Below are 27,518 nucleotides of genomic sequence, written 5' to 3'. Positions count from 1 at the left end.
TATTATACATGAGTGCTACAGGGCGATAGTCATGTAGGTAGGTTACCTTGGAGCTCTTGGGAAAAGGGACAATGGCGGTCAGGTTGACACGTTGGGATTACAGACTTGGGACAACGAGAGAGTAAAAATGTCTGTCGACACCTGCCAGAAGGTCGGCGGATAATTTGAGAACCCGCCCTGATATTCCATCTGGCACGGCGGCCTTTCTAGGGAGGTTTTCCTAGTCTGGTTCCTCTCTAGGTTTCTTCCTAGGTTCTGGCCTTTCTAGGGAGGTTTTCCTAGCCTGGTTCCTATCTAGGTTTCTTCCTAGGTTCTGGCCTTTCTAGGGAGGTTTTCCTAGTCTGGTTCCTCTCTAGGTTTCTTCCTAGGTTCTGGCCTTTCTAGGGAGGTTTTCCTAGTCTGGTTCCTCTCTAGGTTTCTTCCTAGGTTCTGGCCTTCCTAGGGAGTTTTTCATAGCCACCGTGCTTCTACACCTGCATTGCTTCCTGTTTGAGGTTTTAGGCTGGGTTTCTGTACAGCACTTTTTGACATCAGCTGATGTAAGAAGGGATTTCAATACATTTGATTGATTGATTGTTAACCTGTTTAAACGTTTTGCTCACATCGGCCACGGAGAGCGAGATCACATGTAGACATGTAGCTCGTTTGGGAGTTTTGTGTCCATGGGAAGTTCATGGTTTCCCTTTGTAATCCGTTAGCATCTGACAGACCCAGTCACATATACGACAAGCTTCATAGTCGGTGTAATAGGAAGCCTTTTTCCTCCTATATTGCCTTTCTACAGGTTTGAAGACTCGGAGGTCGTAGACTTCTTGTATGTGTCACGTTCATTGTAAGCGGGTCGGCTTTGTCCGACCACTTCTGTATTGGAGTGCGTCACTGGTACATCCTGTTGAAGCTTTTGTTTGTGAACAGGAAGCAGGAGAATGGAGTCACGGTAAGATTTGCCCGAAAGGAGGACGAGGGAGTGCCTTGAATGCGTTTATGTTGGTAGAATACAGGTGGTCTGAAGTTTTAACACCCCATAGGGGCACAGGAGATGTGTTGGTAGGATACAGGTGGTCTGGAGTTACCGCCCCATAGGGGCACAGGAGATGTGTGGGTAGGATACAGGTGGTCTGGGGTTTTAACAGGAGGTGTGTTGGTAGGATACAGGTGGTCTGGAGTTTTAACAGGAGATGTGTTGGTAGAATACAGGTGGTCTGGAGTTTTAACAGGAGATGTGTTGGTAGGATACAGGTGGTCTGGAGTTTTAACAGGAGGTGTGTTGGTAGGATACAGGTGGTCTGGAGTTTTAACAGGAGATGTGTTGGTAGAATACAGGTGGTCTGGAGTTTTAACAGGAGGTGTGTTGGTAGAATACAGGTGGTCTGGGGTTTTAACAGGAGATGTGTTGGTAGGATACAGGTGGTCTGGAGTTTTAACAGGTGTGTTGGTAGGATACAGGTGGTCTGGAGTTTTAACAGGAGATGTGTTGGTAGGATACAGGTGGTCTGGAGTTTTAACAGGTGTGTTGGTAGGATACAGGTGGTCTGGGGTTTTAACAGGAGATGTGTTGGTAGGATACAGGTGGTCTGGAGTTTTAACAGGAGATGTGTTGGTAGGATACAGGTGGTCTGGGGTTTTAACAGGAGATGTGTTGGTAGGATACAGGTGGTCTGGAGTTTTAACAGGAGATGTGTTGGTAGGATACAGGTGGTCTGGGGTTTTAACAGGAGATGTGTTGGTAGGATACAGGTGGTCTGGGGTTTTAACAGGAGATGTGTTGGTAGGGTACAGGTGGGACGGTTTGAAGTCACCCAGCATTAAAAACCAGGTGATCAAGAGCACAAGATTTCCTTCAAACTTGAAGCAACACACCAGTTATTTATGGAAAAACAGTTTTTCCTGAAGCCGTCGTCCGATCCTGCCACTCATGGCGAATCCACCGAGTACGATATTATGGTGTAACAGTACAGCTTCCGTCCCTCTCCTCGCCCCTACCTGGGCTCGAACCAGGGACCCTACTGCACACAGACATCAGCCACCCTCAAAGCATCGTTACCCATCGCTCCACAAAAAGCCGCGGCCCTTGCAGAGCAAGGGGAACCACTACTTCAAGGTCTCAGAGAGAGTGACGTCACCGATTGAAAAGCTATTAGCGCGCAACACCGCTAACTAGCTAGCCATTTCACATCGGTTACACTAGCAGCATAGCTTCCTCATCCAGCCATGTTTCACGAAGACATTATATTGTTCAAGTCTCTCTGATAGAAGATTCTCGGACAACGCTCATCCATCTCATTCCTGAGTGACTGGACATTGGCCAATCGAACGGAGGGGAGCGCTATTCGGTTCTCTCTTCGCCTCCAATTTCACCCCACCTCATCATCCCACGTCTACACCTGCAGGGTTTTGGTAGCCCATGGAGCAAAGGATTATGGTCTGGTATGAACAGTGGAACAGCTGAGATGATGTCTAAATCGAGGTCAGTGATAATAGTATATCTATTTAAAAGATAAAAACACCCTTCTCCATAGAGCACTACTCTATACTACAGCCCTTCTCCATAGTGCACTACTCTATACTACAGCCCTTCTCCATAGTGCACTACTCTATACTACAGCCCTTCTCCATAGTGCACTACTCTATACTACAGCCCTTCTCCATAGTGCACTACTCTATACTACAGCCCTTCACCATAGTGCACTACTCCATACTACAGCCCTTCTCCATAGTGCACTACTCTATACTACAGCCCTTCTCCCTAGTACACTACTCTATACTACAGCCCTTCTCCATAGAGCACTACTCTATACTACAGCCCTTCTCCATAGTGCACTACTCTATACTACAGCCCTTCTCCATAGTGCACTACTCTATACTACAGCCCTTCTCCATAGTGCACTACTCTATACTACAGCCCTTCTCCATAGTGCACTACTCTATACTACAGCCCTTCTCCCTAGTACACTACTCTATACTACAGCCCTTCTCCATAGAGCACTACTCTATACTACAGCCCTTCTCCATAGTGCACTACTCTATACTACAGCCCTTCTCCATAGTGCACTACTCTATACTACAGCCCTTCTCCATAGAGCACTACTCTATACTACAGCCCTATTCCCTATATAGTGCACTACTCTATACTACAGCCCTTCTCCATAGTGCACTACTCTATACTACAGCCCTTCTCCATAGTGCACTACTCTATACTACAGCCCTTCTCCATAGTGCACTACTCTATACTACAGCCCTTCTCCATAGTGCACTACTCTATACTACAGCCCTTCTCCCTAGTACACTACTCTATACTACAGCCCTTCTCCATAGAGCACTACTCTATACTACAGCCCTTCTCCATAGTGCACTACTCTATACTACAGCCCTTCTCCATAGTGCACTACTCTATACTACAGCCCTTCTCCATAGAGCACTACTCTATACTACAGCCCTATTCCCTATATAGTGCACTACTCTATACTACAGCCCTTCTCCATAGTGCACTACTCTATACTACAGCCCTTCTCCATAGTGCACTACTCTATACTACAGCCCTTCTCCATAGTGCACTACTCTATACTACAGCCCTTCTCCATAGTGCACTACTCTATACTACAGCCCTTCTCCATAGTGCACTACTCTATACTACAGCCCTTCTCCATAGAGCACTACTCTATACTACAGCCCTTCTCCATAGTGCACTACTCTATACTACAGCCCTTCTCCATAGTGCACTACTCTATACTACAGCCCTTCTCCATAGTGCACTACTCTATACTACAGCCCTTCTCCATAGTGCACTACTCTATACTACAGCCCTTCTCCATAGTGCACTACTCTATACTACAGCCCTTCTCCATAGTGCACTACTCTATACTACAGCCCTTCTCCATAGTGCACTACTCTATACTACAGCCCTTCTCCATAGTGCACTACTCTATACTACAGCCCTTCTCCATAGTGCACTACTCTATACTACAGCCCTTCTCCATAGTGCACTACTCTATACTACAGCCCTTCTCCATAGTGCACTACTCTATACTACAGCCCTATTCCCTATATAGTGCACTACTCTATACTACAGCCCTTCTCCATAGTGCACTACTCTATACTACAGCCCTTCTCCATAGTGCACTACTCTATACTACAGCCCTTCTCCATAGTGCACTACTCTATACTACAGCCCTTCTCCATAGTGCACTACTCTATACTACAGCCCTTCTCCATAGTGCACTACTCTATACTACAGCCCTTCTCCATAGTGCACTACTCTATACTACAGCCCTTCTCCATAGTGCACTACTCTATACTACAGCCCTTCTCCATAGAGCACTACTCTATACTACAGCCCTTCTCCATAGTGCACTACTCTATACTACAGCCCTTCTCCATAGTGCACTACTCTATACTACAGCCCTTCTCCATAGAGCACTACTTTATACTACAGCCCTATTCCCTATATAGTACACTACTTTATACTACAGCCCTATTCCCTATATAGTGCACTACTCTATACTACAGCCCTATTCCCTATATAGTGCACTACTCTATACTACAGCCCTTCTCCATAGTGCACTACTCTATACTACAGCCCTATTCCCTATATAGTGCACTACTCTATACTACAGCCCTATTCCCTATATAGTGCACTACTTTATACTACAGCCCTATTCCCTATATAGTACACTACTCTATACTACAGCCCTATATAGTACACTACTCTATACTACAGCCCTTCTCCATAGTGCACTACTCTATACTACAGCCCTATTCCCTATATAGTGCACTACTCTATACTACAGCCCTATTCCCTATATAGTACACTACTCTATACTACAGCCCTATATAGTACACTACTCTATACTACAGCCCTTCTCCATAGTGCACTACTCTATACTACAGCCCTATATAGTACACTACTCTATACTACAGCCCTTCTCCATAGTGCACTACTCTATACTACAGCCCTATTCCCTATATAGTGCACTACTCTATACTACAGCCCTATTCCCTATATAGTACACTACTCTATACTACAGCCCTATATAGTACACTACTCTATACTACAGCCCTTCTCCATAGTGCACTACTCTATACTACAGCCCTATTCCCTATATAGTGCACTACTCTATACTACAGCCCTATTCCCTATATAGTGCACTACTCTATACTACAGCCCTATTCCCTATATAGTGCACTACTCTATACTACAGCCCTATTCCCTATATAGTGCACTACTCTATACTACAGCCCTATTCCCTATATAGAGCACTACTCTATACTACAGCCCTATTCCCTATATAGTGCACTACTCTATACTACAGCCCTATTCCCTATATAGTGCACTACTCTATACTACAGCCCTATTCCCTATATAGTGCACTACTCTATACTACAGCCCTATTCCCTATATAGTGCACTACTCTATACTACAGCCCTATTCCCTATATAGTACACTACTCTATACTACAGCCCTATTCCCTATATAGTGCACTACTCTATACTACAGCCCTATTCCCTATATAATGCACTACTCTATACTACAGCCCTATTCCCTATATAGTACACTACTCTATACTACAGCCCTATTCCCTATATAGTGCACTACTTTATACTACAGCCCTATTCCCTATATAGTGCACTACTCTATACTACAGCCCTATTCCCTATATAGTACACTACTCTATACTATAGCCCTATTCCCTATATAGTGCACTACTTTATACTACAGCCCTTCTCCATAGTGCACTACTCTATACTACAGCCCTATTCCCTATATAGTGCACTACTCTATACTATAGCCCTATTCCCTATATAGTGCACTACTCTATACTACAGCCCTATTCCCTATATAGTGCACTACTCTATACTATAGCCCTATTCCCTATATAGTGCACTACTTTATACTACAGCCCTATTCCCTATGTAGTGCACTACTTTATACTACAGCCCTATTCCCTATATAGTGCACTACTCTATACTACAGCCCTATTCCCTATATAGTGCACTACTCTATACTATAGCCCTATTCCCTATATAGTGCACTACTTTATACTACAGCCCTATTCCCTATATAGTGCACTACTTTATACTACAGCCCTATTCCCTATATAGTACACTACTTTATACTACAGCCCTATTCCCTATATAGTACACTACTCTATACTACAGCCCTATTCCCTATATAGTGCACTACTCTATACTACAGCCCTATTCCCTATATAGTGCACTACTTTATACTACAGCCCTATTCCCTATATAGTGCACTACTTTATACTACAGCCCTTCTCCATAGTGCACTACTCTATACTACAGCCCTATTCCCTATATAGTGCACTACTCTATACTACAGCCCTATTCCCTATATAGTGCACTACTCTATACTACAGCCCTATTCCCTATATAGTGCACTACTCTATACTACAGCCCTATTCCCTATATAGTGCACTACTTTATACTACAGCCCTTCTCCATAGTGCAGTACTCTATACTACAGCTCTATATAGTACACTACTTTATACTACAGCCTGGCCTGGTCTAACTATTCCCTATATAGTACACTACTCTATACTACAGCCCTATTCCCTATATAGTGCACTACTTTATACTACAGCCCTATTCCCTATATAGTGCACTACTCTATACTACAGCCCTATTCCCTATATAGTGCACTACTCTATACTACAGCCCTATTCCCTATATAGTGCACTACTCTATACTACAGCCCTATTCCCTATATAGTACACTACTTTATACTACAGCCCTTCTCCATAGTGCACTACTCTATACTACAGCCCTTCTCCATAGTGCACTACTCTATACTACAGCCCTATTCCCTATATAGTGCACTACTCTATACTACAGCCCTTCTCCATAGTGCACTACTCTATACTACAGCCCTATTCCCTATATAGTGCACTACTCTATACTACAGCCCTATTCCCTATATAGTGCACTACTCTATACTACAGCCCTATTCCCTATATAGTGCACTACTCTATACTACAGCCCTATTCCCTATATAGTACACTACTTTATAGTACAGCCCTATTCCCTATATAGTACACTACTTTATACTACAGCCCTATTCCCTATATAGTACACTACTTTATACTACAGCCCTATTCCCTATATAGTACACTACTTTATACTACATCCCTATTCCCTATATAGTGCACTACTCTATACTACAGCCCTATTCCCTATATAGTACACTACTCTATACTACAGCCCTATTCCCTATATATAGTGCACTAGGTTAGGGAATAGAGTGGCATTTGGGATGCAGGCCAAGCTGTCAGGGTTCAGGGTAGAAACTAGGATGTGTTTACACAACTCTCTCCTGCTTCCTCATCTCATCATTTAATGAGCTGCTTGGAACCACATAAAAAAACAACTAAGAATCAGAGAGAAATTGGCCCAAGCCAATTACGCCAAATGACCCTGATCTGGTTCTGTCCTGAAATAGCCTGCTGCCCTGACCTCTCCCTGGCCTGCGCGAGGGGCTGTGACAGCAGTGACCTCAGCGTAGACGGGTCATGTTTCATCTGGTTGGTTGATAAGACAGACGTGGGGACGAGGACAGTCCAGGAATTTAAAAAATTATAGCGGGAACAGGGTGAGAAGTCTTCTCTTTAAAAAATTGTTTTGAGAGAAAGCGAGAAAGGGAGTGAGAGAGAGAGAGAGAGAGAAAGGGAGCGAGAGAGAGAGAGAGAAAGAAAGAAAGGGAGCGAGTTAGAGAGAGAAAGGGAGTGAGAGAGAGAGAGAGAGAGGATGACAGAGTGACTTTGAAAAAGAGAGAAAGATCTGTTTACCATTTCCAATGTGTTAACAACTTCCAGCCTTCTAAATGCTTGACCTTCAGGAAATAACTTGTAGTTTACACACTGTGTTCAAAGCCCTGTTCTCTGCCAGCGCTGTACACTACATTTACATCAATATTTACACATGGAAGTGGAGTCCTTGTCTGAAGCTCCCTGGATAATTAGCATAATAATTCAAGCCACCCCTGTATGATGAGCAATCATGAGGACAAGGTAACGGTCAAACACGCAGAGGGCCTACGGAGAAACATACAGGCGTGGTATAGGAGTGGGCTTTTCAGAGAGCTGTACACTACACAAACAAGCAGAGGGCCTAGGAGAAACATACAGGCGTGGTATAGGAGTGGGCTTTTCAGAGAGCTGTACACTACACAAACAAGCAGAGGGCTTACGGAGAAACATACAGGCGTGGTATAGGAGTGGGCTTTTCAGAGAGCTGTACACTACACAAACAAGCAGAGGGCCTACGGAGAAACATACAGGCGTGGTATAGGAGTGGGCTTTTCAGAGAGCTGTACACTACACAAACAAGCAGAGGGCCTAGGAGAAACATACAGGCGTGGTATAGGAGTGGGCTTTTCAGAGAGCTGTACACTACACAAACAAGCAGAGGGCCTAGGGAGAAACATACAGGCGTGGTATAGGAGTGGGCTTTTCAGAGAGCTGTACACTACACAAACAAGCAGAGGGCCTAGGAGAAACATACAGGCGTGGTATAGGAGTGGGCTTTTCAGAGAGCTGTACACTACACAAACAAGCAGAGGGCCTAGGAGAAACATACAGGCGTGGTATAGGAGTGGGCTTTTCAGAGAGCTGTACACTACACAAACAAGCAGAGGGCCTAGGGAGAAACATACAGGCGTGGTATAGGAGTGGGCTTTTCAGAGAGCTGTACACTACACAAACAAGCAGAGGGCCTAGGAGAAACATACAGGCGTGGTATAGGAGTGGGCTTTTCAGAGAGCTGTACACTACACAAACAAGCAGAGGGCCTAGGGAGAAACATACAGGCGTGGTATAGGAGTGGGCTTTTCAGAGAGCTGTACACTACACAAACAAGCAGAGGGCCTAGGAGAAACATACAGGCGTGGTATAGGAGTGGGCTTTTCAGAGAGCTGTACACTACACAAACAAGCAGAGGGCCTAGGGAGAAACATACAGGCGTGGTATAGGAGTGGGCTTTTCAGAGAGCTGTACACTACACAAACAAGCAGAGGGCCTACGGAGAAACATACAGGCGTGGTATAGGAGTGGGCTTTTCAGAGAGCTGTACACTACACAAACAAGCAGAGGGCCTAGGAGAAACATACAGGCGTGGTATAGGAGTGGGCTTTTCAGAGAGCTGTACACTACACAAACAAGCAGAGGGCCTAGGGAGAAACATACAGGCGTGGTATAGGAGTGGGCTTTTCAGAGAGCTGTACACTACACAAACAAGCAGAGGGCCTACGGAGAAACATACAGGCGTGGTATAGGAGTGGGCTTTTCAGAGAGCTGTACACTACACAAACAAGCAGAGGGCCTACGGAGAAACATACAGGCGTGGTATAGGAGTGGGCTTTTCAGAGAGCTGAACACTACACAAACAAGCAGAGGGCCTAGGAGAAACATACAGGCGTGGTATAGGAGTGGGCTTTTCAGAGAGCTGAACACTACACAAACAAGCAGAGGGCCTAGGAGAAACATACAGGCGTGGTATAGGAGTGGGCTTTTCAGAGAGCTGTACACTGCACAAACAAGCAGAGGGCCTAGGAGAAACATACAGGCGTGGTATAGGAGTGGGCTTTTCAGAGAGCTGTACACTACACAAACAAGCAGAGGGCCTAGGAGTGGGCTTTTCAGAGAGCTGTACACTACACAAACAAGCAGAGGGCCTAGGAGTGGGCTTTTCAGAGAGCTGAACACTACACAAACAAGCAGAGGGCCTAGGAGTGGGCTTTTCAGAGAGCTGAACACTACACAAACAAGCAGAGGGCCTAGGAGAAACATACAGGCGTGGTATAGGAGTGGGCTTTTCAGAGAGCTGTACACTAAACAAACAAGCAGAGGGCCTAGGAGTGGGCTTTTCAGAAAGCTGTACACTACACAAACAAGCAGAGGGCCTAGGAGAAACATACAGGCGTGGTATAGGAGTGGGCTTTTCAGAGAGCTGTACACTACACAAACAAGCAGAGGGCCTAGGAGTGGGCTTTTCAGAAAGCTGTACACTACACAAACAAGCAGAGGGCCTAGGAGTGGGCTTTTCAGAGAGCTGAACACTACACAAACAAGCAGAGGGCCTAGGAGTGGGCTTTTCAGAGAGCTGAACACTACACAAACAAGCCTGGTGCAACTCTCTCCCTGGCCTGGCTGGCATTAGAAGCAGTGTTCTGGAACACCAGGGAGGTAGGGGAGGGAGGGCCTAGTAGAGGTGGGGGAGGCTTGGAGAGGCAGCAGCCACACACAAGCCTAAGATCACCATTTACAAAGACAAGCGTTGGCTGGAGGGGTGTAAAGCTCACCGCCATTGGATTCTGGAGCAGAGGAAACGCGTTCTCTGGAGTGATGAATCACGCTTCACCATCTGGCAGACCGACGGACAAATCTGGGTTTGGCGGATGCTAGGAGAACGTTACCTTCCCCAATGCATGGTACCAACTGTAAAGTTTGGTGGATGCTAGGAGAACGTTACCTTCCCCAATGCATGGTATCAACTGTAAAGTTTGGTGGAGGAGGAATAATGGAATAATGGTCCGGGGCTGTTAGTTCCAGTGAAGGGAAATGTTAACGATACAGCATACAATGACATCCAACACCTTTGGGATGAATTGGAACGCCGACTGCGAGCCAGGCCTAATCGCCCAACATCAGTGCCTGACTTCACAAATGCTTTAGGCTGAGTAGAAGCAAGTCCCCTCCCCTAGCAATGTTTCAACATCTAGTGGAAAGCCTTCCCAGAAGAGTGGACGCTGTTATAGCAGCAAAGGGGGGGGGACCAACTCCATATAAATTAATGCAGATGATTTTGGAGTGAGATGTTCGACGAGCAGGTGTTCACATACACTTCATGACCAAAAGTATCTGTGACCAACAGACTGTATTCCCAGTCATGTAGTATATCTGTGACCAACAGACTGTATTCCCAGTCATGTAGTGTATCTGTGACCCAACAGACTGTATATATGTATTCCCAGTCATGTAGTGTATCTGTGACCAACAGACTGTATATCTGTATTCCCAGTCATGTAGTGTATCTGTGACCAACAGACTGTATTCCTAGTCATGTAGTGTATCTGTGACCAACAGACTGTATTCAGTCATGTGTATGTTGGTCACAGATATACTACATATCTGTATTCCCAGTCATGTGAAATCCATAGATTAGGGCCTAATTTATTTATTTCAAGTGACTGATTTCCTTATATGAACTGTGAACTCAGTCAAATCTTTGATATGGATGTGTTTATATTTTGGTTCAGTGCAGTTACCTCGAAGGTCCTTCTTCAGCCTGGTCAGGTCCTTCTGAAAGTCCTCAAACTTCATCTGTGAAGCCTGGAACAGATCCTGGGGCTCAGGGAGAGGGTAGAGGCACGTCTCCCTGCCGGCATCCTGACAATACATGACATGACCTTAGTCCTTAGAGCACAGAGCATTAGATAAAGCAGAGGGGTTAGTAGAGTTAGATCAAGTAGAGTGGGTTAGGGTAGTAGAGTTAGATCACGTAGAGTTAGATCACGTAGAGTGGGTTAGGGTAGTAGAGTTAGATCACGTAGAGTTAGATCACGTAGAGTGGGTTAGGGTAGTAGAGTTAGATCACGTAGAGTGGGTTAGGGTAGTAGAGTGGGTTAGGGTAGTAGAGTTAGTTCACGTAGAGTGGGTTAGGGTAGTAGTGTTAGATCACGTAGAGTGGGTTAGGGTAGTAGAGTTAGATCACGTAGAGTGGGTTAGGGAAGTAGAGTGGGTTAGGGTAGTAGAGTGGGTTAGGGTAGTAGAGTGGGTTAGGGTAGTAGAGTGGGTTAGGGTAGTAGAGTTAGATCATGTAGAGTGGGTTAGGGAAGTAGAGTGGGTTAGGGTAGTAGAGTTAGTAAATTTCTACCCTGACCCACTCTACATCTATTTTCAACAGTAAAATAATACTGAAGACATCAAAACTATGAAACACATATGGAATCATGTAGTAATCAAAAAAGTGTTAAATCAAAATATATTTTAGATTCTTCAAAGTAGCCACCCTTTGCCTTGATGACAGCTTAGCACACTCTTGGCATTCTCTCAACCAGCTTCATGAGGAATGCTTTTCCAACAGCCTTGAAAGAGTTCCCACATGTGCGGAGCACTTGTTGGCTGATTTTTCTTCACTCTGCGGTCCAACTCATCTCAATTGGGTCGAGGTCAGGTGATTGTGGAGGCCAAGTCATCGGATGCAGTAGTCCATCACTCTCCTTCTTGGTCAAATAGCCCTTACACAGCCTGGAGGTGTGTTGCATCATTGTCCTGTTGAAGAACAAATGATAGTCCCACTAAGCGCAAACCAGATGGGATGATGTATTGCTGCAGAATGCTGTGGTAGCCATGCTGGTTAAGTATGCCTTGAAATCTAAATAAATCACAGTGTCACCAGCAAAGCTCCCCACACCACCTCCATGCTTCACGGTGGGAACCGCACATGCAGAGATCATCCGTTTACCTACTCTGAGTCTCACACTCAGACGGTGGTTGGAACCAAAAATCTAAAATTTGGACTCAGACCAAAATAACAGATTTCCACCGGTCTAATGTCTATTGCTCGTGTTTCTTGGCTCAAGGAAGTCTGTTCGCATTATTGGTGTCCTTTAGTTGTGGTTTCTTTGCAGCAATTCGACCATGAAGGTCTGATTCACACGGTCTCCTCTGAACAGTTGATGTTGAGATGTGTCTTACTTGAACTCTGTGCATTTATTTGGGTCGCAATCTTAGGTGCAATTAACTCTAATGAACTTATCCTCTGCAGCAGAGGTAACTCTGGGTCTTCCATTCCTGTGGCTGTCCTCATGAGAGCCAGATTCATCATAGCGCGTGATGGTTTTTGCGACTGCACTTGAAGAACGTTTCAAAGTTCTTAATTTTCCAGATTGACTGACCTTCATGACCTAAAGTAATGATGGACCTTTGCTTCTCTTTGCTTATTTGAGTTGTTCTTGGCATAATATGGACTTGGTCTTTTACCAAATAGGGCTATCTTCTGTATACCACCCCTACCTTGTCACAACGCAACTGATTGGCTCAAAAGCATTAAAGAAAGAAATACCACAAATTAACTTTAAACAGCACACCTGTTATTTGAAATGCATTCCAGGTGACGACCTCATGAAGCTGGTTGAGAGAATGCCAAGAGTAAGCAAAGCTGTCATATGAAACATTGTTATCAAGGTAGATATGTGGAAATATATTTTTAATTTTAACTTTTTTGTTTGTTGACTAAATCAAAATCCAATACCTAAACTCCCTACTGGGCTTGGTCCGGCTAGACGCCCTACTGGGCTTGGTCCGGCTAGACGCCCTACTGGGCTTGGTCCGGCTAGACGCCCTACTGGGCTTGGTCCGGCTAGACGCCCTACTGGGCTTGGTCCGGCTAGACGCCCTACTGGGCTTGGTCCGGCTAAACGCCCTACTGGGCTTGGTCCGGCTAAACGCCCTACTGGGCTTGGTCCGGCTAAACGCCCTACTGGGCTTGGTCCGGCTAAACGCCCTACTGGGCTTGGTCCGGCTAAACGCCCTACTGGGCTTGGTCCGGCTAAACGCCCTACTGGGCTTGGTCCGGCTAAACGCCCTACTGGGCTTGGTCCGGCTAAACGCCCTACTGGGCTTGGTCCGGCTAAACGCCCTACTGGGCTTGGTCCGGCTAAACGCCCTTTTTATTTATTTTATTTATTTCACCTTTATTTAACCAGGTAGGCTAGTTGAGAACAAGTTCTCATTTGCAACTGCGACCTGGCCAAGATAAGGCATAGCAGTGTGAACAGACAACACAGAGTTACACATGGAGTAAACAATTAACAAGTCAATAACACAGTAGAAAAAAGGGGAGTCTATATATACATTGTGTGCAAAAGGCATGAGAAGGTAGGCAAATAATTACAATTATGCAGATTAACACTGGAGTGATAAATGATCAGATGGTTATGTAAAGGTAGAGATATTGGCGTGCAAAAGAGCAGAAAAATAAATAAATAAAAACAGTATGGGGATGAGGTAGGTGAAAATGGGTGGGCTATTTACCAATAGACTATGTACAGCTGCAGCGATCGGTTAGCTGCTCAGATAGCAGATGTTTGAAGTTGGTGAGGGAGATAAAAGTCTCCAACTTCAGTGATTTTTGCAATTCGTTCCAATCACAGGCAGCAGAGAACTGGAACGAAAGGCGGCCAAATGAGGTGTTGGCTTTAGGGATGATCAGTGAGATACACCTGCTGGAGCGCGTGCTACGGATGGGTGTTGCCATCGTAACCAGTGAACTGAGATAAGGCGGAGCTTTACCTAGCATGGACTTGTAGATGAGCTGGAGCCAGTGGGTCTGGCGACGAATATGTAGCGAGGGCCAGCCGATTAGAGCATACAAGTCGCAGTGGTGGGTGGTATAAGGTGCTTTAGTGACAAAACGGATGGCACTGTGATAAACTGCATCCAGTTTGCTGAGTAGAGTGTTGGAAGCTATTTTGTAGATGACATCGCCGAAGTCGAGGATCGGTAGGATAGTCAGTTTTACTAGGGTAAGTTTGGCGGCGTGAGTGAAGGAGGCTTTGTTGCGGAATAGAAAGCCGACTCTTGATTTGATTTTCGATTGGAGATGTTTGATATGGGTCTGGAAGGAGAGTTTAGAGTCTAGCCAGACACCTAGGTACTTATAGATGTCCACATATTCAAGGTCGGAACCATCCAGGGTGGTGATGCTGGTCAGGCGTGCGGGTGCAGGCAGCGAACGGTTGAAAAGCATGCATTTGGTTTTACTAGCGTTTAAGAGCAGTTGGAGGCCACGGAAGGAGTGCTGTATGGCATTGAAGCTCGTTTGGAGGTTAGATAGCACAGTGTCCAAGGACGGGCCGGAAGTATATAGAATGGTGTCGTCTGCGTAGAGGTGGATCAGGGAATCGCCCGCAGCATGAGAAACATCATTGATATATACAGAGAAAAGAGTCGGCCCGAGAATTGAACCCTGTGGCACCCCCATAGAGACTGCCAGAGGACCGGACAGCATGCCCTCCGATTTGACACACTGAACTCTGTCTGCAAAGTAATTGGTGAACCAGGCAAGGCAGTCATCCGAAAAACCGAGGCTACTGAGTCTGCCAATAAGAATACGGTGATTGACAGAGTCGAAAGCCTTGGCAAGGTCTATGAAGACGGCTGCACAGTACTGTCTTTTATCGATGGCGGTTATGATATCGTTTAGCACCTTGAGCGTGGCTGAGGTACACCCGTGACCAGCTCGGAAACCAGATTGCACAGCGGAGAAGGTACGGTGGGATTCAAGATGGTCAGTGATCTGTTTGTTGACTTGGCTTTCGAAGACCTTAGATAGGCAGGGCAGGATGGATATTGGTCTGTAACAGTTTGGGTCCAGGGTGTCGCCCCCTTTGAAGAGGGGGATGACTGCGGCAGCTTTCCAATCCTTGGGGATCTCAGACGATATGAAAGAGAGGTTGAACAGGCTGGTAATAGGGGTTGCGACAATGGCGGCGGATAGTTTCAGGAATAGAGGGTCCAGATTGTCAAGCCCAGCTGATTTGTACGGGTCCAGGTTTTGCAGCTCTTTCAGAACATCTGCTGTCTGGATTTGGGTAAAGGAGAACCTGGAGAGGCTTGGGCGAGTAGCTGCGGGGGGGGGGGGAGCTGTTGGACGAGGTTGGAGTAGCCAGGCGGAAGGCATGGCCAGCCGTTGCGAAATGCTTGTTGAAGTTTTCGATAATCATGGATTTATCGGTGGTGACCGTGTTACCTAGCCTCAGTGCAGTGGGCAGCTGGGAGGAGGTGCTCTTGTTCTCCATGGACTTCACAGTGTCCCAGAACTTTTTGGAGTTGGAGCTACAGGATGCAAACTTCTGCCTGAAGAAGTTGGCTTTAGCTTTCCTGACTGACTGTGTGTATTGGTTCCTGACTTCCCTGAACAGTTGCATATCGCGGGGACTGTTCGATGTTAGTGCAGTCCGCCACAGGATGTTTTTGTGCTGGTCGAGGGCAGTCAGGTCTGGAGTGAACCAGGGGCTATATCTGTTCTTAGTTCTGCATTTTTTGAACGGAGCATGCTTATCTAAAATGGTGAGGAAGTTACTTTTAAAGAAAGACCAGGCATCCTCAACTGACGGGATGAGGTCAATGTCCTTCCAGGATACCCGGGCCAGGTCGATTAGAAAGGCCTGCTCACAGAAGTGTTTTAGGGAGCGTTTGACAGTGATGAGGGGTGGTCGTTTGACTGCGGCTCCGTAGCGGATACAGGCAATGAGGCAGTGATCGCTGAGATCCTGGTTGAAGACAGCGGAGGTGTATTTGGAGGGCCAGTTGGTCAGGATGACGTCAATGAGGGTGCCCTTCTTTACAGAGTTAGGGTTGTACCTGGTGGGTTCCTTGATGATTTGAGTGAGATTGAGGGCATCTAGCTTAGATTGTAGGACTGCCGGGGTGTTAAGCATATCCCAGTTTAGGTCACCTAACAGAACAAACTCTGAAGCTAGATGGGGGGCGATCAATTCACAAATGGTGTCCAGGGCACAGCTGGGAGCTGAGGGGGGTCGGTAGCAGGCGGCAACAGTGAGAGACTTATTTCTGGAGAGAGTAATTTTCAAAATTAGTAGTTCGAACTGTTTGGGTATGGACCTGGAAAGTATGACATTACTTTGCAGGCTCTCTCTGCAGTAGACTGCAACTCCTCCTCCTTTGGCAGTTCTATCTTGACGGAAGATGTTATAGTTGGGTATGGAAATCTCAGAATTTTTGGTGGCCTTCCTGAGCCAGGATTCAGACACGGCAAGGACATCAGGGTTAGCAGAGTGTGCTAGAGCAGTGAGTAAGACAAACTTAGGGAGGAGGCTTCTGATGTTGACATGCATGAAACCAAGGCTTTTTCGATCACAGAAGTCAACAAATGAGGGTGCCTGGGGACATGCAGGGCCTGGGTTTACCTCCACATCACCCGCGGAACAGAGAAGGAGTAGTATGAGGGTGCGGCTGAAGGCTATCAAAACTGGTCGCCTAGGGCGTTGGGGACAGAGAATAAGAGGAGCAGGTTTCTGGGCATGGTAGAATATATTCAGGGCATAATGCGCAAACAGGGGTATGGTGGGGTGCGGGTACAGCGGAGGTAAGCCCAGGCACTGGGTGATGATGAGAGAGGTTGTATCTCTGGACATGCTGGTTGTAATGGGTGAGGTCACCGCATGTGTGGGGGGTGGGACAAAGGAGGTGACAGGGGTATAAAGAGTGGAACTAGGGGCTCCATTGTAAACTAAAACAATGATAACTAACCTGCACAACAGTATACAAGGCATATTGACATATGAGAGAGACATACAGCGAGGCATACAGTAATCACAGGTGTTGAATTGGGAGAGCTAGCTAAAACAGTAGGTGAGACAACAGCTAATCAGCTAGCACAACAACAGCAGGTAGAATGGCGATTGATTAGGCAGAGAGGGTCGGATTAACTACACACAGAGCCTAAGTGCGGCTGGGGCCGACAGATAAAACATAAACAAGCAGAAAGGATTACCGTGATTAATGGACAGTCCAGCATGCATCAGCTATGTAGCCAAGTGATTAGTGTCCAAGGGGCAGCGGTGGATGGGGCAGGGAAGCTGGACTGGCGAGTGTTATCCAGGTTAGAAAACTAACAATGACCAAATAGCTTGTAGCCAGTTAGCTGGTTAGCTTCTGGAGGTTCTTGAGTGTGTTCTAAAAGTGTAAAGATAATAGCGGTTCCGTATCACATTGGGTGAGGCAGGTTACCGGAAGGTATAAACACATTGAAAATCGAAAAGGGATAGAAAGTAAATATGGGTTCAGTGAGTGTTTGGGACGCGGCGATTCAGACGGTTAGCAGGCCTGTGCTAACAAGCTAACAGTTAGTAGACGGTGCTAAACACGGTAGCAGTTAGCGGACCGGGCTAAACAAGCTAGCAGTTAGCAGGCCGAATTTGCAAGCAAGGAGATAGCAAGGGCTAGAGAGTTAGCCTTTGGGGACGTCGCGATGGGGGTATCTGTTTATTCCTCTTCATGCAGTGACATCGATGGACCGGTCGTGGGTCTGGATATTGTAGCCCAGGAGCTCAAAATGTTCCGTTTGCGATGGGAATCCGGGGATGAAAAATAAAATAAAATAATAAATAGGTCCGTTATGCTCTGGTTAGAGTCGCGTTGTTCGAACTGGCGAGAGCTTTCCGAGCTAAAGGTTAGCTGATGACCGGTTAGCTGGAGACCGCTAGCAATGTTTTGCTGAAGCTGGTAGTTCGTTGGCTAGCTTCAGTTGAGGGGTTCCAGGTCCGAAGTAAATATAAATACTTTAGGAAAAATAGCTACGTTGGGTGAGGCGGGTTGCAGGAGAGTATTTAGAAGAAGTTGAGGTTCAGCAAAAAGTTTTAAAGATATGTGAAGAAAAAAAAATACGAAAACAAACGATATATACAAGGGACACTACACGACAATACGTCCTACTGCTACGCCATCTTGGACAAAAAAAAAAAAACTGGGCTACTGGGCTTGGTCCGGCTAGACGCCCTACTGGGCTTGGTCCGGCTAAACGCCCTACTGGGCTTGGTCCGGCTAAACGCCCTACTGGGCTTGGTCCGGCTAAACGCCCTACTGGGCTTGGTCCGGCTAAACGCCCTACTGGGCTTGGTCCGGCTAAACGCCCTACTGGGCTTGGTCCGGCTAAACGCCTTACTGGGCTTCATCCAGCTAAACGCCCTACTGGGCTTGGTCCAGCTAAACGCCCTACTGGGCTTGGTCCAGCTAAACGCCCTACTGGGCTTGGTCCGGCTAAACACCCTACTGGGCTTGGTCCGGCTAAACGCCCTACTGGGCTTGGTCCGGCTAAACGCCCTACTGGGCTTGGTCCGGCTAAACGCCCTACTGGGCTTGGTCCGGCTAAACGCCCTACTGGGCTTGGTCCGGCTAAACGCCCTACTGGGCTTGGTCCGGCTAAACGCCCTACTGGGCTTGGTCCGGCTAAACGCCCTACTGGGCTTGGTCCGGCTAAACGCCTTACTGGGCTTGGTCCGGCTAAACGCCCTACTGGGCTTGGTCCGGCTAAACGCCCTACTGGGCTTGGTCCGGCTAAACGCCTTACTGGGCTTGGTCCGGCTAAACGCCCTACTGGGCTTGGTCCGGCTAAACGCCCTACTGGGCTTGGTCCGGCTAAACGCCCTACTGGGCTTGGTCCGGCTAAACGCCTTACTGGGCTTGGTCCGGCTAAACGTCCTACTGGGCTTGGTCCAGCTAAACGCCCTACTGGGCTTGGTCCGGCTAAACGCCCTACTGGGCTTGGTCCGGCTAAACGCCTTACTGGGCTTGGTCCGGCTAAACGCCCTACTGGGCTTGGTCCGGCTAAACGCCCTACTGGGCTTGGTCCAGCTAAACACCTTACTGGGCTTGGTCCAGCTAAACACCCTACTACGCATTAGTTACCACTGAGTGAAAATAAATAAAATGTAAAAGTCCCGGTCTGCTCCGTGCCAAGACGAGTGATTAGAACAGGACTCGGATAAACAGGACCCAACGTACCTGGTCAAAGTGCCTCAGATAGTAAGCCACTATGTAGGACAACAGGCTCCGTGTGTTATCCTGCCAAAAGGAGGAAGACACAAGAAATGAGCTTCAGGGAATTCATGTTTAGTTTACGACACTTTCTCACAAAGTGTTCTGCTTTTACAGAATGAATATATATTTTAATCCAAGTCATCAAAAGACATGGTAGGAACAGTAACTACAGTCTTCCAGCACAATATAAACCCTGACAAAATAGACAGTCATGTCTGACAGTGTAACTAGAGGTGTAACTAAGCTTGGTCCCAAAATGGCTCCCTGTTGCCTATACATCGGTCTACTGTTGACCAGATGGACTCTACATAGGGAACAGGGAGCCATTAGGGTGCAGGTCCTAGTGCCCTAGTAGTGCAGGTCCTAGTGCCTCTTCCAACCATAGGGAATAGCGTGCAGGTCCTAGTGCCCTAGTAGTGCCACTCACACTGCTCTTCACATCCTTCAGCTTGGGCAGGATATCCAGGTTAAAGCCGTCAGCCTGTCCTCTGGTTCGGTTGCCACCATTCATGAAGTTACCAAAGGCCAGGACCAGACCCAGCACCTGCATCACACACTGGCCACTCTGCAAGGTCTGGAGGAGGAGGAGATGGGCAGGCACACACACAGGGAGACAGAGGGACAGACATGAGAGATTGAGACAGAGACCGAGAGAGAGGGGGACAGAGAGACAGAGGAGAGATTGAGACAGACAAAGACAGACATGAGAGATTGAGACCGAGAGGAGAGATCGAGACAGACAGAGAGACAGATTGAGACAGAGAGGAGAGATTGAGACAGAGAGACAGAGACAGAGAGATTGAGACAGGGACAGAGAGAGAGGGGGGAGACAGACAGGAGAGATCGAGACAGAGCGAAGGGGGGGGGGGGGGGGACAGACAGACAGGAGAGATCGAGACAGAGTGAAGGGGGGTAGGACAGACAGGAGAGATCGAGACAGAGCGGGGGGGGGGGGGGGGGCAGTCAGTATATATGAGGCTGAGCAGATTAATAGTATCAAGAATTCAGTCACCTGGTTTCAATATGAAAACTGTTTTCTGAACACACTTCAACCAGAAGGGCTGTTACTATCAACCTACTCTGATGTTCCTGTTTAAAACAACTTCCACAGTGGAAGGATTGAGACGGTATTTCCTCAGTAATATGAGTGTCTGGTAGAACTGTCCAGAGGACAAAACCTTAGCAGACCTCCTCTGATTTCTACTAGGTGAGGCACACGAAACAGGTCTATACGCACACACATACCAAACACGTCACACACATACCAAACACGTCACACACAATCAATCAAATGTATTTATATAGCCCTTCTTACATCAGCTGATATCTCAAAGTGCTGTACAGAAACCCAGCCTAAACCCCAAAACAGCAAGCAATGCAGGTGTAGAAGCACGGTGGCTAGGAAAAACTCCCTAGAAAGGCCAGAACCTAGGAAGAAACCTAGAGAGGAACCAGGCTATGAGGGGTGGCCAGTCCTCTTCTAGCTGTGCCGGGTGGAGATTATAACAGAACATGGCCAAGATGTTCAAATGTTCATAAATGACCAGCATGGTCGAATAATAGTCACACACACAGACTCACAGTGCACACACTCTGCAGTCACACAGACTCACCGTGCACACACTCTGCAGTCACACAGACTCACCGTGCACACTCTGCAGTCACACAGACTCACCGTGCACACTCTCTGCTGTCACACAGACTCACCGTGCACACTCTCTGCAGTCACACAGACTCACCGTGCACACTCTCTGCAGTCACAGACTCACCGTGCACACTCTCAACAGTCACACAGACTCACCGTGCACACTCTCTGCAGTCACAGACTCACCGTGCACACTCTCTGCAGTCACACAGACTCACCGTGCACACTCTCTGCAGTCACAGACTCACCGTGCACACTCTCTGCAGTCACACAGACTCACCGTGCACACTCTCTGCAGTCACAGACTCACCGTGCACACTCTCTGCAGGATGTCCAGTTTGCGCAGGATAGAGGAGATCCATTCAGAGAAGGTGGACTGAAACAGGATACAGAACACCCGGCCTGAGAAGTTGGGGATCTGATGTAACTGGAACAGGAACCTGGAATAGAGACAAGAGAACGGAGCATGGGTTTGAGGCTACCACTTCATGATGTAACTGGAACAGGAACCTGGAATAGAGACAAGAGATCGGAAGAGGGGTTTGAGGCTACCACTTCATGATGTAACTGGAATAGAGACAAGAGATGGGAGGATGGGTTTGAGGCTACCACTTCATGATGTAACTGGAATAGAGACAAGAGATGGGAGGATGGGTTTGAGGCTACCACTTCATGATGTAACTGGAACAGGAACCTGGAATAGAGACAAGAGATTGGAGGAGGGGTTGAGGCTACCACTTCATGATGTAACTGGAATAGAGACAAGAGATGGGAGGACGGGTTTGAGGCTACCACTTCATGATGTAACTGGAACAGAGGATGGGTTTGAGGCTACCACTTCATGATGTAACTGGAATAGAGACAAGAGATCGGAGGATGGGTTTGAGGCTACCACTTAATGATGTAACTGGAATAGAGACAAGAGATCGGAGGATGGGTTTGAGGCTACCACTTCATGATGTAACTGTAATAGAGACAAGAGAACGGAGGATTGGTTTGAGGCTACCACTTCATGATGTAACTGGAATAGAGACAAGAGATGGGAGGACGGGTTTGAGGCTACCACTTCATGATGTAACTGGAACAGAGGATGGGTTTGAGGCTACCACTTCATGATGTAACTGGAATAGAGACAAGAGATCGGAGGATGGGTTTGAGGCTACCACTTAATGATGTAACTGGAATAGAGACAAGAGATCGGAGGATGGGTTTGAGGCTACCACTTCATGATGTAACTGTAATAGAGACAAGAGAACGGAGGATTGGTTTGAGGCTACCACTTCATGATGTAACTGGAATAGAGACAAGAGATCGGAGGATGGGTTTGAGGCTACCACTTCATGATGTAACTGGAATAGAGACAAGAGATTGGAGGATGGGTTTGAGGCTACCACTTCATGATGTAACTGGAATAGAGACAAGAGATCGGAGGATGGGTTTGAGGCTACCACTTCATGATGTAACAGGAACCTGGAATAGAGACAAGAGATCGGAGGATGGGTTTGAGGCTACCACTTCATGATGTAACTGTAATAGAGACAAGAGATTGGAGGATGGGTTTGAGGCTACCACTTCATGATGTAACTGGAATAGAGACAAGAGATCGGAGGATGGGTTTGAGGCTACCACTTCATGATGTAACTGGAATAGAGACAAGAGATTGGAGGATGGGTTTGAGGCTACCACTTCATGATGTAACTGGAATAGAGACAAGAGATCGGAGGATGGGTTTGAGGCTACCACTTCATGATGTAACAGGAACCTGGAATAGAGACAAGAGATCGGAGGATGGGTTTGAGGCTACCACTTCATGATGTAACTGGAATAGAGACAAGAGATTGGAGGATGGGTTTGAGGCTACCACTTCATGATGTAACTGGAATAGAGACAAGAGATCGGAGGATGGGTTTGAGGCTACCACTTCATGATGTAACTGGAATAGAGGAGACAAGAGATTGGAGGACGGGTTTTAAGTCTGTCTACTTTTTGAACATGATTGGTTGTTTGAATAATTTAACCGATTCTCCAGAACACCTACTGTTCAGGTTTGTCCAGTGGTTTGGCATTGTCCTTGTCTTTAGATGACTTGATGTGCTTATCGATTTTCTCCATCTCATCCTGTTGTGCTCTCTGAAAAGACAATCAGGACAACATGATCAAAGTACTGTACTACATGACAACTGCAGAAGTACTACAGGCAGTAGTTTAATAGTGTGCTGTACTGCAGGCAGTAGTACTTCTGCAGTAGTAGTAGTAGTAGTAGTAGTAGTAGTAGTAGTTCAACACTACTACTACACTACAGTATTTTAATAGTGGTATGTTATTCTGGCACATGGAATCAGACCCTTGTTTAACAAACCAAACCAAGGAAAGACAAAAGCCACACAGTAAAACATTTCCTCCACTGACATTGGAGTCATTTAACAGACACTGATTCAGAGTCACTTACAGTCAGTGAGTCATTTAACAGACACTGATTCAGAGTCACTTACAGTCAGTGAGTCATTTAACAGACACTGATTCAGAGTCACTTACAGTCAGTGAGTCATTTAACAGACACGGATTCCGAGTCACTTACAAGAGCAATTAGGGTTAAGCGCCTTGCTCAAGGACAGACAGATTGTTCACCTGGTCGGCTCCGGGATTCAATCCAGCGACCTTTCGGTTACTGGCCCACTGCTCTTAACTGCTGTACCTGCCACCCACATACTGTTATACTGTGACAGAACTGACGATGTGATTAACCTCTAAATTACTCAACATTGTGGGACGTGAAACGATGTCAACAGGGACAATTTTACCAGGGCTCCTGGGACTGCATTGTCCCTCTGAATGACAGTCAAGTTAACCAAATTAACCATCAGAAATTGCACAGTGTGTGTTTAAAATGATCGGTAATGTTTGCGATGGGAACGTAATCTAAAGATCAACTTCCGTTCTGTATTTGCATCAGAACGGAGCCTATTCAAGCAGCAGGATGCCATTTATTGTCATGAGTCTTGCCTTGGAGGCAGCTCTGCAGAGTGGTCACAAGCTGGCACAGCCACAAAGTCATGAAATCAGATTTTAAAACTTAAACACACTGCTAACCCTAATGCCTAAGCCAAACATAAATATTTTGAATGTTGTTGTTTTTTTACAATGTACTGTAGCCAATTTTGACTTTGCAGCTGCCCCATCACTCAGTTCTGCCTCCAGGGCAAGATTCATGCCAATAAATGTCAACCTGCATACAAGCATCAACACATAAGCCTGTGCAACATCCATCGACAAATCAACTCATGGTTGGTTATCATTGTCCATCGTGCCAGATTACATTTATAAAGGTAAAGTTCATTGAATAACGACACAAAGCTGGTGAGTGAGTCTCTCCAAATGTTCCTGGATATGAAGATATAAACATGGCAGCTGTTCTGAACCCTTCACAGAGCTAACACCTTGGTAAACAAGCCCCTTCACAGAGCTAACACCTTGGTAAACAAGCCCCTTCACAGAGCTAACACCTTGGTAAACAAGCCCCTTCACAGAGTTAACACCTTGGTAAACAAGCCCCTTCACAGAGTTAACACCTTGGTAAACAAGCCCCTTCACAGAGCTAACAACTTGGTAAACAAGCCCCTTCACAGAGCTAACACCTTGGTAAACAAGCCCCTTCACAGAGTTAACACCTTGGTAAACAAGCCCCTTCACAGAGCTAACACCTTGGTAAACAAGCCCCTTCACAGAGTTAACACCTTGGTAAACAAGCTCCTTCACAGAGTTAACACCTTGGTAAACAAGCCCCTTCACAGAGCTAACACCTTGGTAAACAAGCCCCTTCACAGAGCTAACACCTTGGTAAACAAGCCCCTTCGATAAGAGACAATACCGTGCAGCTGTATTCATCTTCCTGGCCAAGGCTTTTGACTCTGTCAATCAAACCATATTCTTATTGGCAGACTCAACAGCCTTGGTTTCTCAAATGACTGCCTCACCTGGTTTACCAACTACTTCTCTGATAGAGTTCAGTGTGTCAAATCGGAGGGTCTGTTGTCTGGACCTCTGGCAGTCTCTATGGGGGTACCACAGGGTTCAATTCTAAGGCCGACTCTTTTCTCTGTATACATCAATGATGTCGCTCTTGCTGCTGGTGAGTCTCTGATCCACCTCTACACAGACGACCCCATTCTGTATACATCTGGCCCTTCTTTGGACACTGTTAACAGCCCTCCAGGCAAGCTTCAATGCCATATACAACTCTCCTTCCGTGGCCTCCAACTGCTCTTAAACGCTAGTAAAACTAAATTCCTGCTCTTCAACAGATCGCTGCCCGCACCTGCCTGCCCGTCCAGCATCACTACTCTGGACGGTTCTGACTTAGAATACGTGGACAACTACAAATACCTGGTTAGACTGTAAACTCTCCTTCCAGACTCACATCAAACATCTCCAATCCAAAATTAAATCTAGAATTGGCTTCCTATTTCGCAACAAAGCCTCCTTCAGTCATGCTGCCAAACAGACCCTCGTTAAACTGACTATCCTACCGATCCTCGACTTCGAAGATGACATATACAAAATAGCATCCAATACCCTACTCAACAAATTGGATGCAGTCTATCACAGTGCCATCCGTTTTGTCACCAAAGCCCCATATACTACCCACCACTGCGACCTGTACTCTCTCGTTGGCTGGCCCTCACTTCATACTCAAACCCACTGGCTCCAGGTTATCTACAAGTCTTTGCTAAGTAAATCCCCTCTGAAGCCAATGACTGGAACGAACTGCAAAAATCAGTGAAGCTGGAGACTCACATCTCCCTCAAGCGCCAGCTGTCAGAGCAGCTCACAGATCACTGCACCTGTACATAGCCCATCTGTAAATAGCCCATCTATCTACCTACCTCATCCCCATACAGTATTTATTTATTTATTTTGCTCCTTCGCACCCCAGTATCTCTACTTGCACATTCATCTTCTGCACATCTACCATTCCAGTGTTTAATTGCTACATTGTATTTACTTTGCCAATACGGCCTATTTATTGCCTTCCCTCTTTACTCCATTTGCACAACACTGTATATAGACTTTTTCTATTGTATTATTGACTATGTTTGTTTATTCCATGTGTAACTGTTGTTTTTGTCGCACTGCTTTGCTTTATCTTGGCCAGGTCGCAGTTGTAAATGAGAACTTGTTCTTAACTAGCCTACCTGGTTAAATAAAGGTGTTCTCAACTGGCCTACCTGGTTAAATAAAGGTGTTCTCAACTGGCCTACCTGGTTAAATAAAGGTGTTCTCAACTAGCCTACCTGGTTAAATAAAGGTGTTCTCAACTAGCCTACCTGGTTAAATAAAGGTGTTCTCAACTGGCCTACCTGGTTAAATAAAGGTGTTCTCAACTAGCCCACCTGGTTAAATAAAGGTGTTCTCAACTAGCCTACCTGGTTAAATAAAGGTGTTCTAAACTGGCCTACCTGGTTAAATAAAGGTGTTCTCAACTAGCCTACCTGGTTAAATAAAGGTGTTCTCAACTAGCCTACCTGGTTAAATAAAGGTGTTCTCAACTAGCCTACCTGGTTAAATAAAGGTGTTCTCAACTAGCCTACCTGGTTAAATAAAGGTGTTCTCAACTGGCCTACCTGGTTAAATAAAGGTGTTCTCAACTGGCCTACCTGGTTAAATAAAGGTGTTCTCAACTGGCCTACCTGGTTAAATAAAGGTGTTCTCAACTAGCCTACCTGGTTAAATAAAGGTGAATAAATAAAGAATATAAAAAATAACAAGGCCTGAACTAAGTGATAGTGTAAATAAATTATTTCTTACAAGGCTTTCACATGACCTCTTCTGTTCCTTACTGAACAACCGTTGGTGATTGAAGTCTATAGTGACACGCAGTGGCCAGAACTAAGGGGAGTCCATCACGGCCTGGATACATTGACAGCCAACAATAAGACTAAGGCCATGACTCAAACCAACACAGTGTGATGCTCGTTTATTTGCATGTGTTTGAATCCTGGCCAAAGACACACCTTCCTTTGGACTCAGGGATGAGAGATCAGAGCCTTACGTTTTCATAGAGGGCTTGTAGAGTCTCCAGATCCACCACAGTATTGTCCAGGTTCAGGATGGCTGGAAGGGACAGAACACAGTTAGTGGTTATTGAGGATGGCTGGAAGGGACAGAACACAGTTAGTGGTTAAGAGGATGGCTGGAAGGGACAGAAGAGAGAAGACAGTGGTTATTGAGTATGGCTCAAAGGGACAGAAGTCGGAAGTTTACATACACTTAGGTTGGAGTGATTAAAATTTATTTTTCAA

General features: G+C 46.3%; 1 protein-coding gene across 1 annotated transcript in view; it reads right to left on the bottom strand.

Annotated features, from left to right (window-relative positions):
- LOC139411221 (formin-2-like) overlaps positions 1 to 27,518 on the bottom strand; it is a 145,439-nt gene that overhangs the window by 27,666 nt on the left and 90,255 nt on the right. The window contains exons 11-16 of the mRNA XM_071157272.1: positions 27,269 to 27,330; positions 23,258 to 23,349; positions 21,530 to 21,659; positions 20,002 to 20,148; positions 19,539 to 19,598; positions 11,276 to 11,396 (exon numbers count right to left, since the gene is read on the bottom strand). Coding sequence (XP_071013373.1) covers positions 11,276 to 11,396; positions 19,539 to 19,598; positions 20,002 to 20,148; positions 21,530 to 21,659; positions 23,258 to 23,349; positions 27,269 to 27,330 — 612 coding nt within the window. The remainder of the gene's footprint in view (positions 1 to 11,275; positions 11,397 to 19,538; positions 19,599 to 20,001; positions 20,149 to 21,529; positions 21,660 to 23,257; positions 23,350 to 27,268; positions 27,331 to 27,518) is intronic.

The sequence above is a fragment of the Oncorhynchus clarkii genome, chromosome 1 (genome assembly GCF_045791955.1).
Source record: "Oncorhynchus clarkii lewisi isolate Uvic-CL-2024 chromosome 1, UVic_Ocla_1.0, whole genome shotgun sequence".
In the NCBI taxonomy this organism is placed as follows: Eukaryota; Metazoa; Chordata; class Actinopteri; order Salmoniformes; family Salmonidae; genus Oncorhynchus; species Oncorhynchus clarkii.
The sequence above is the reverse complement of the archived record's forward strand: the minus strand, read 5'-3'. Positions and strand labels throughout refer to the sequence as shown.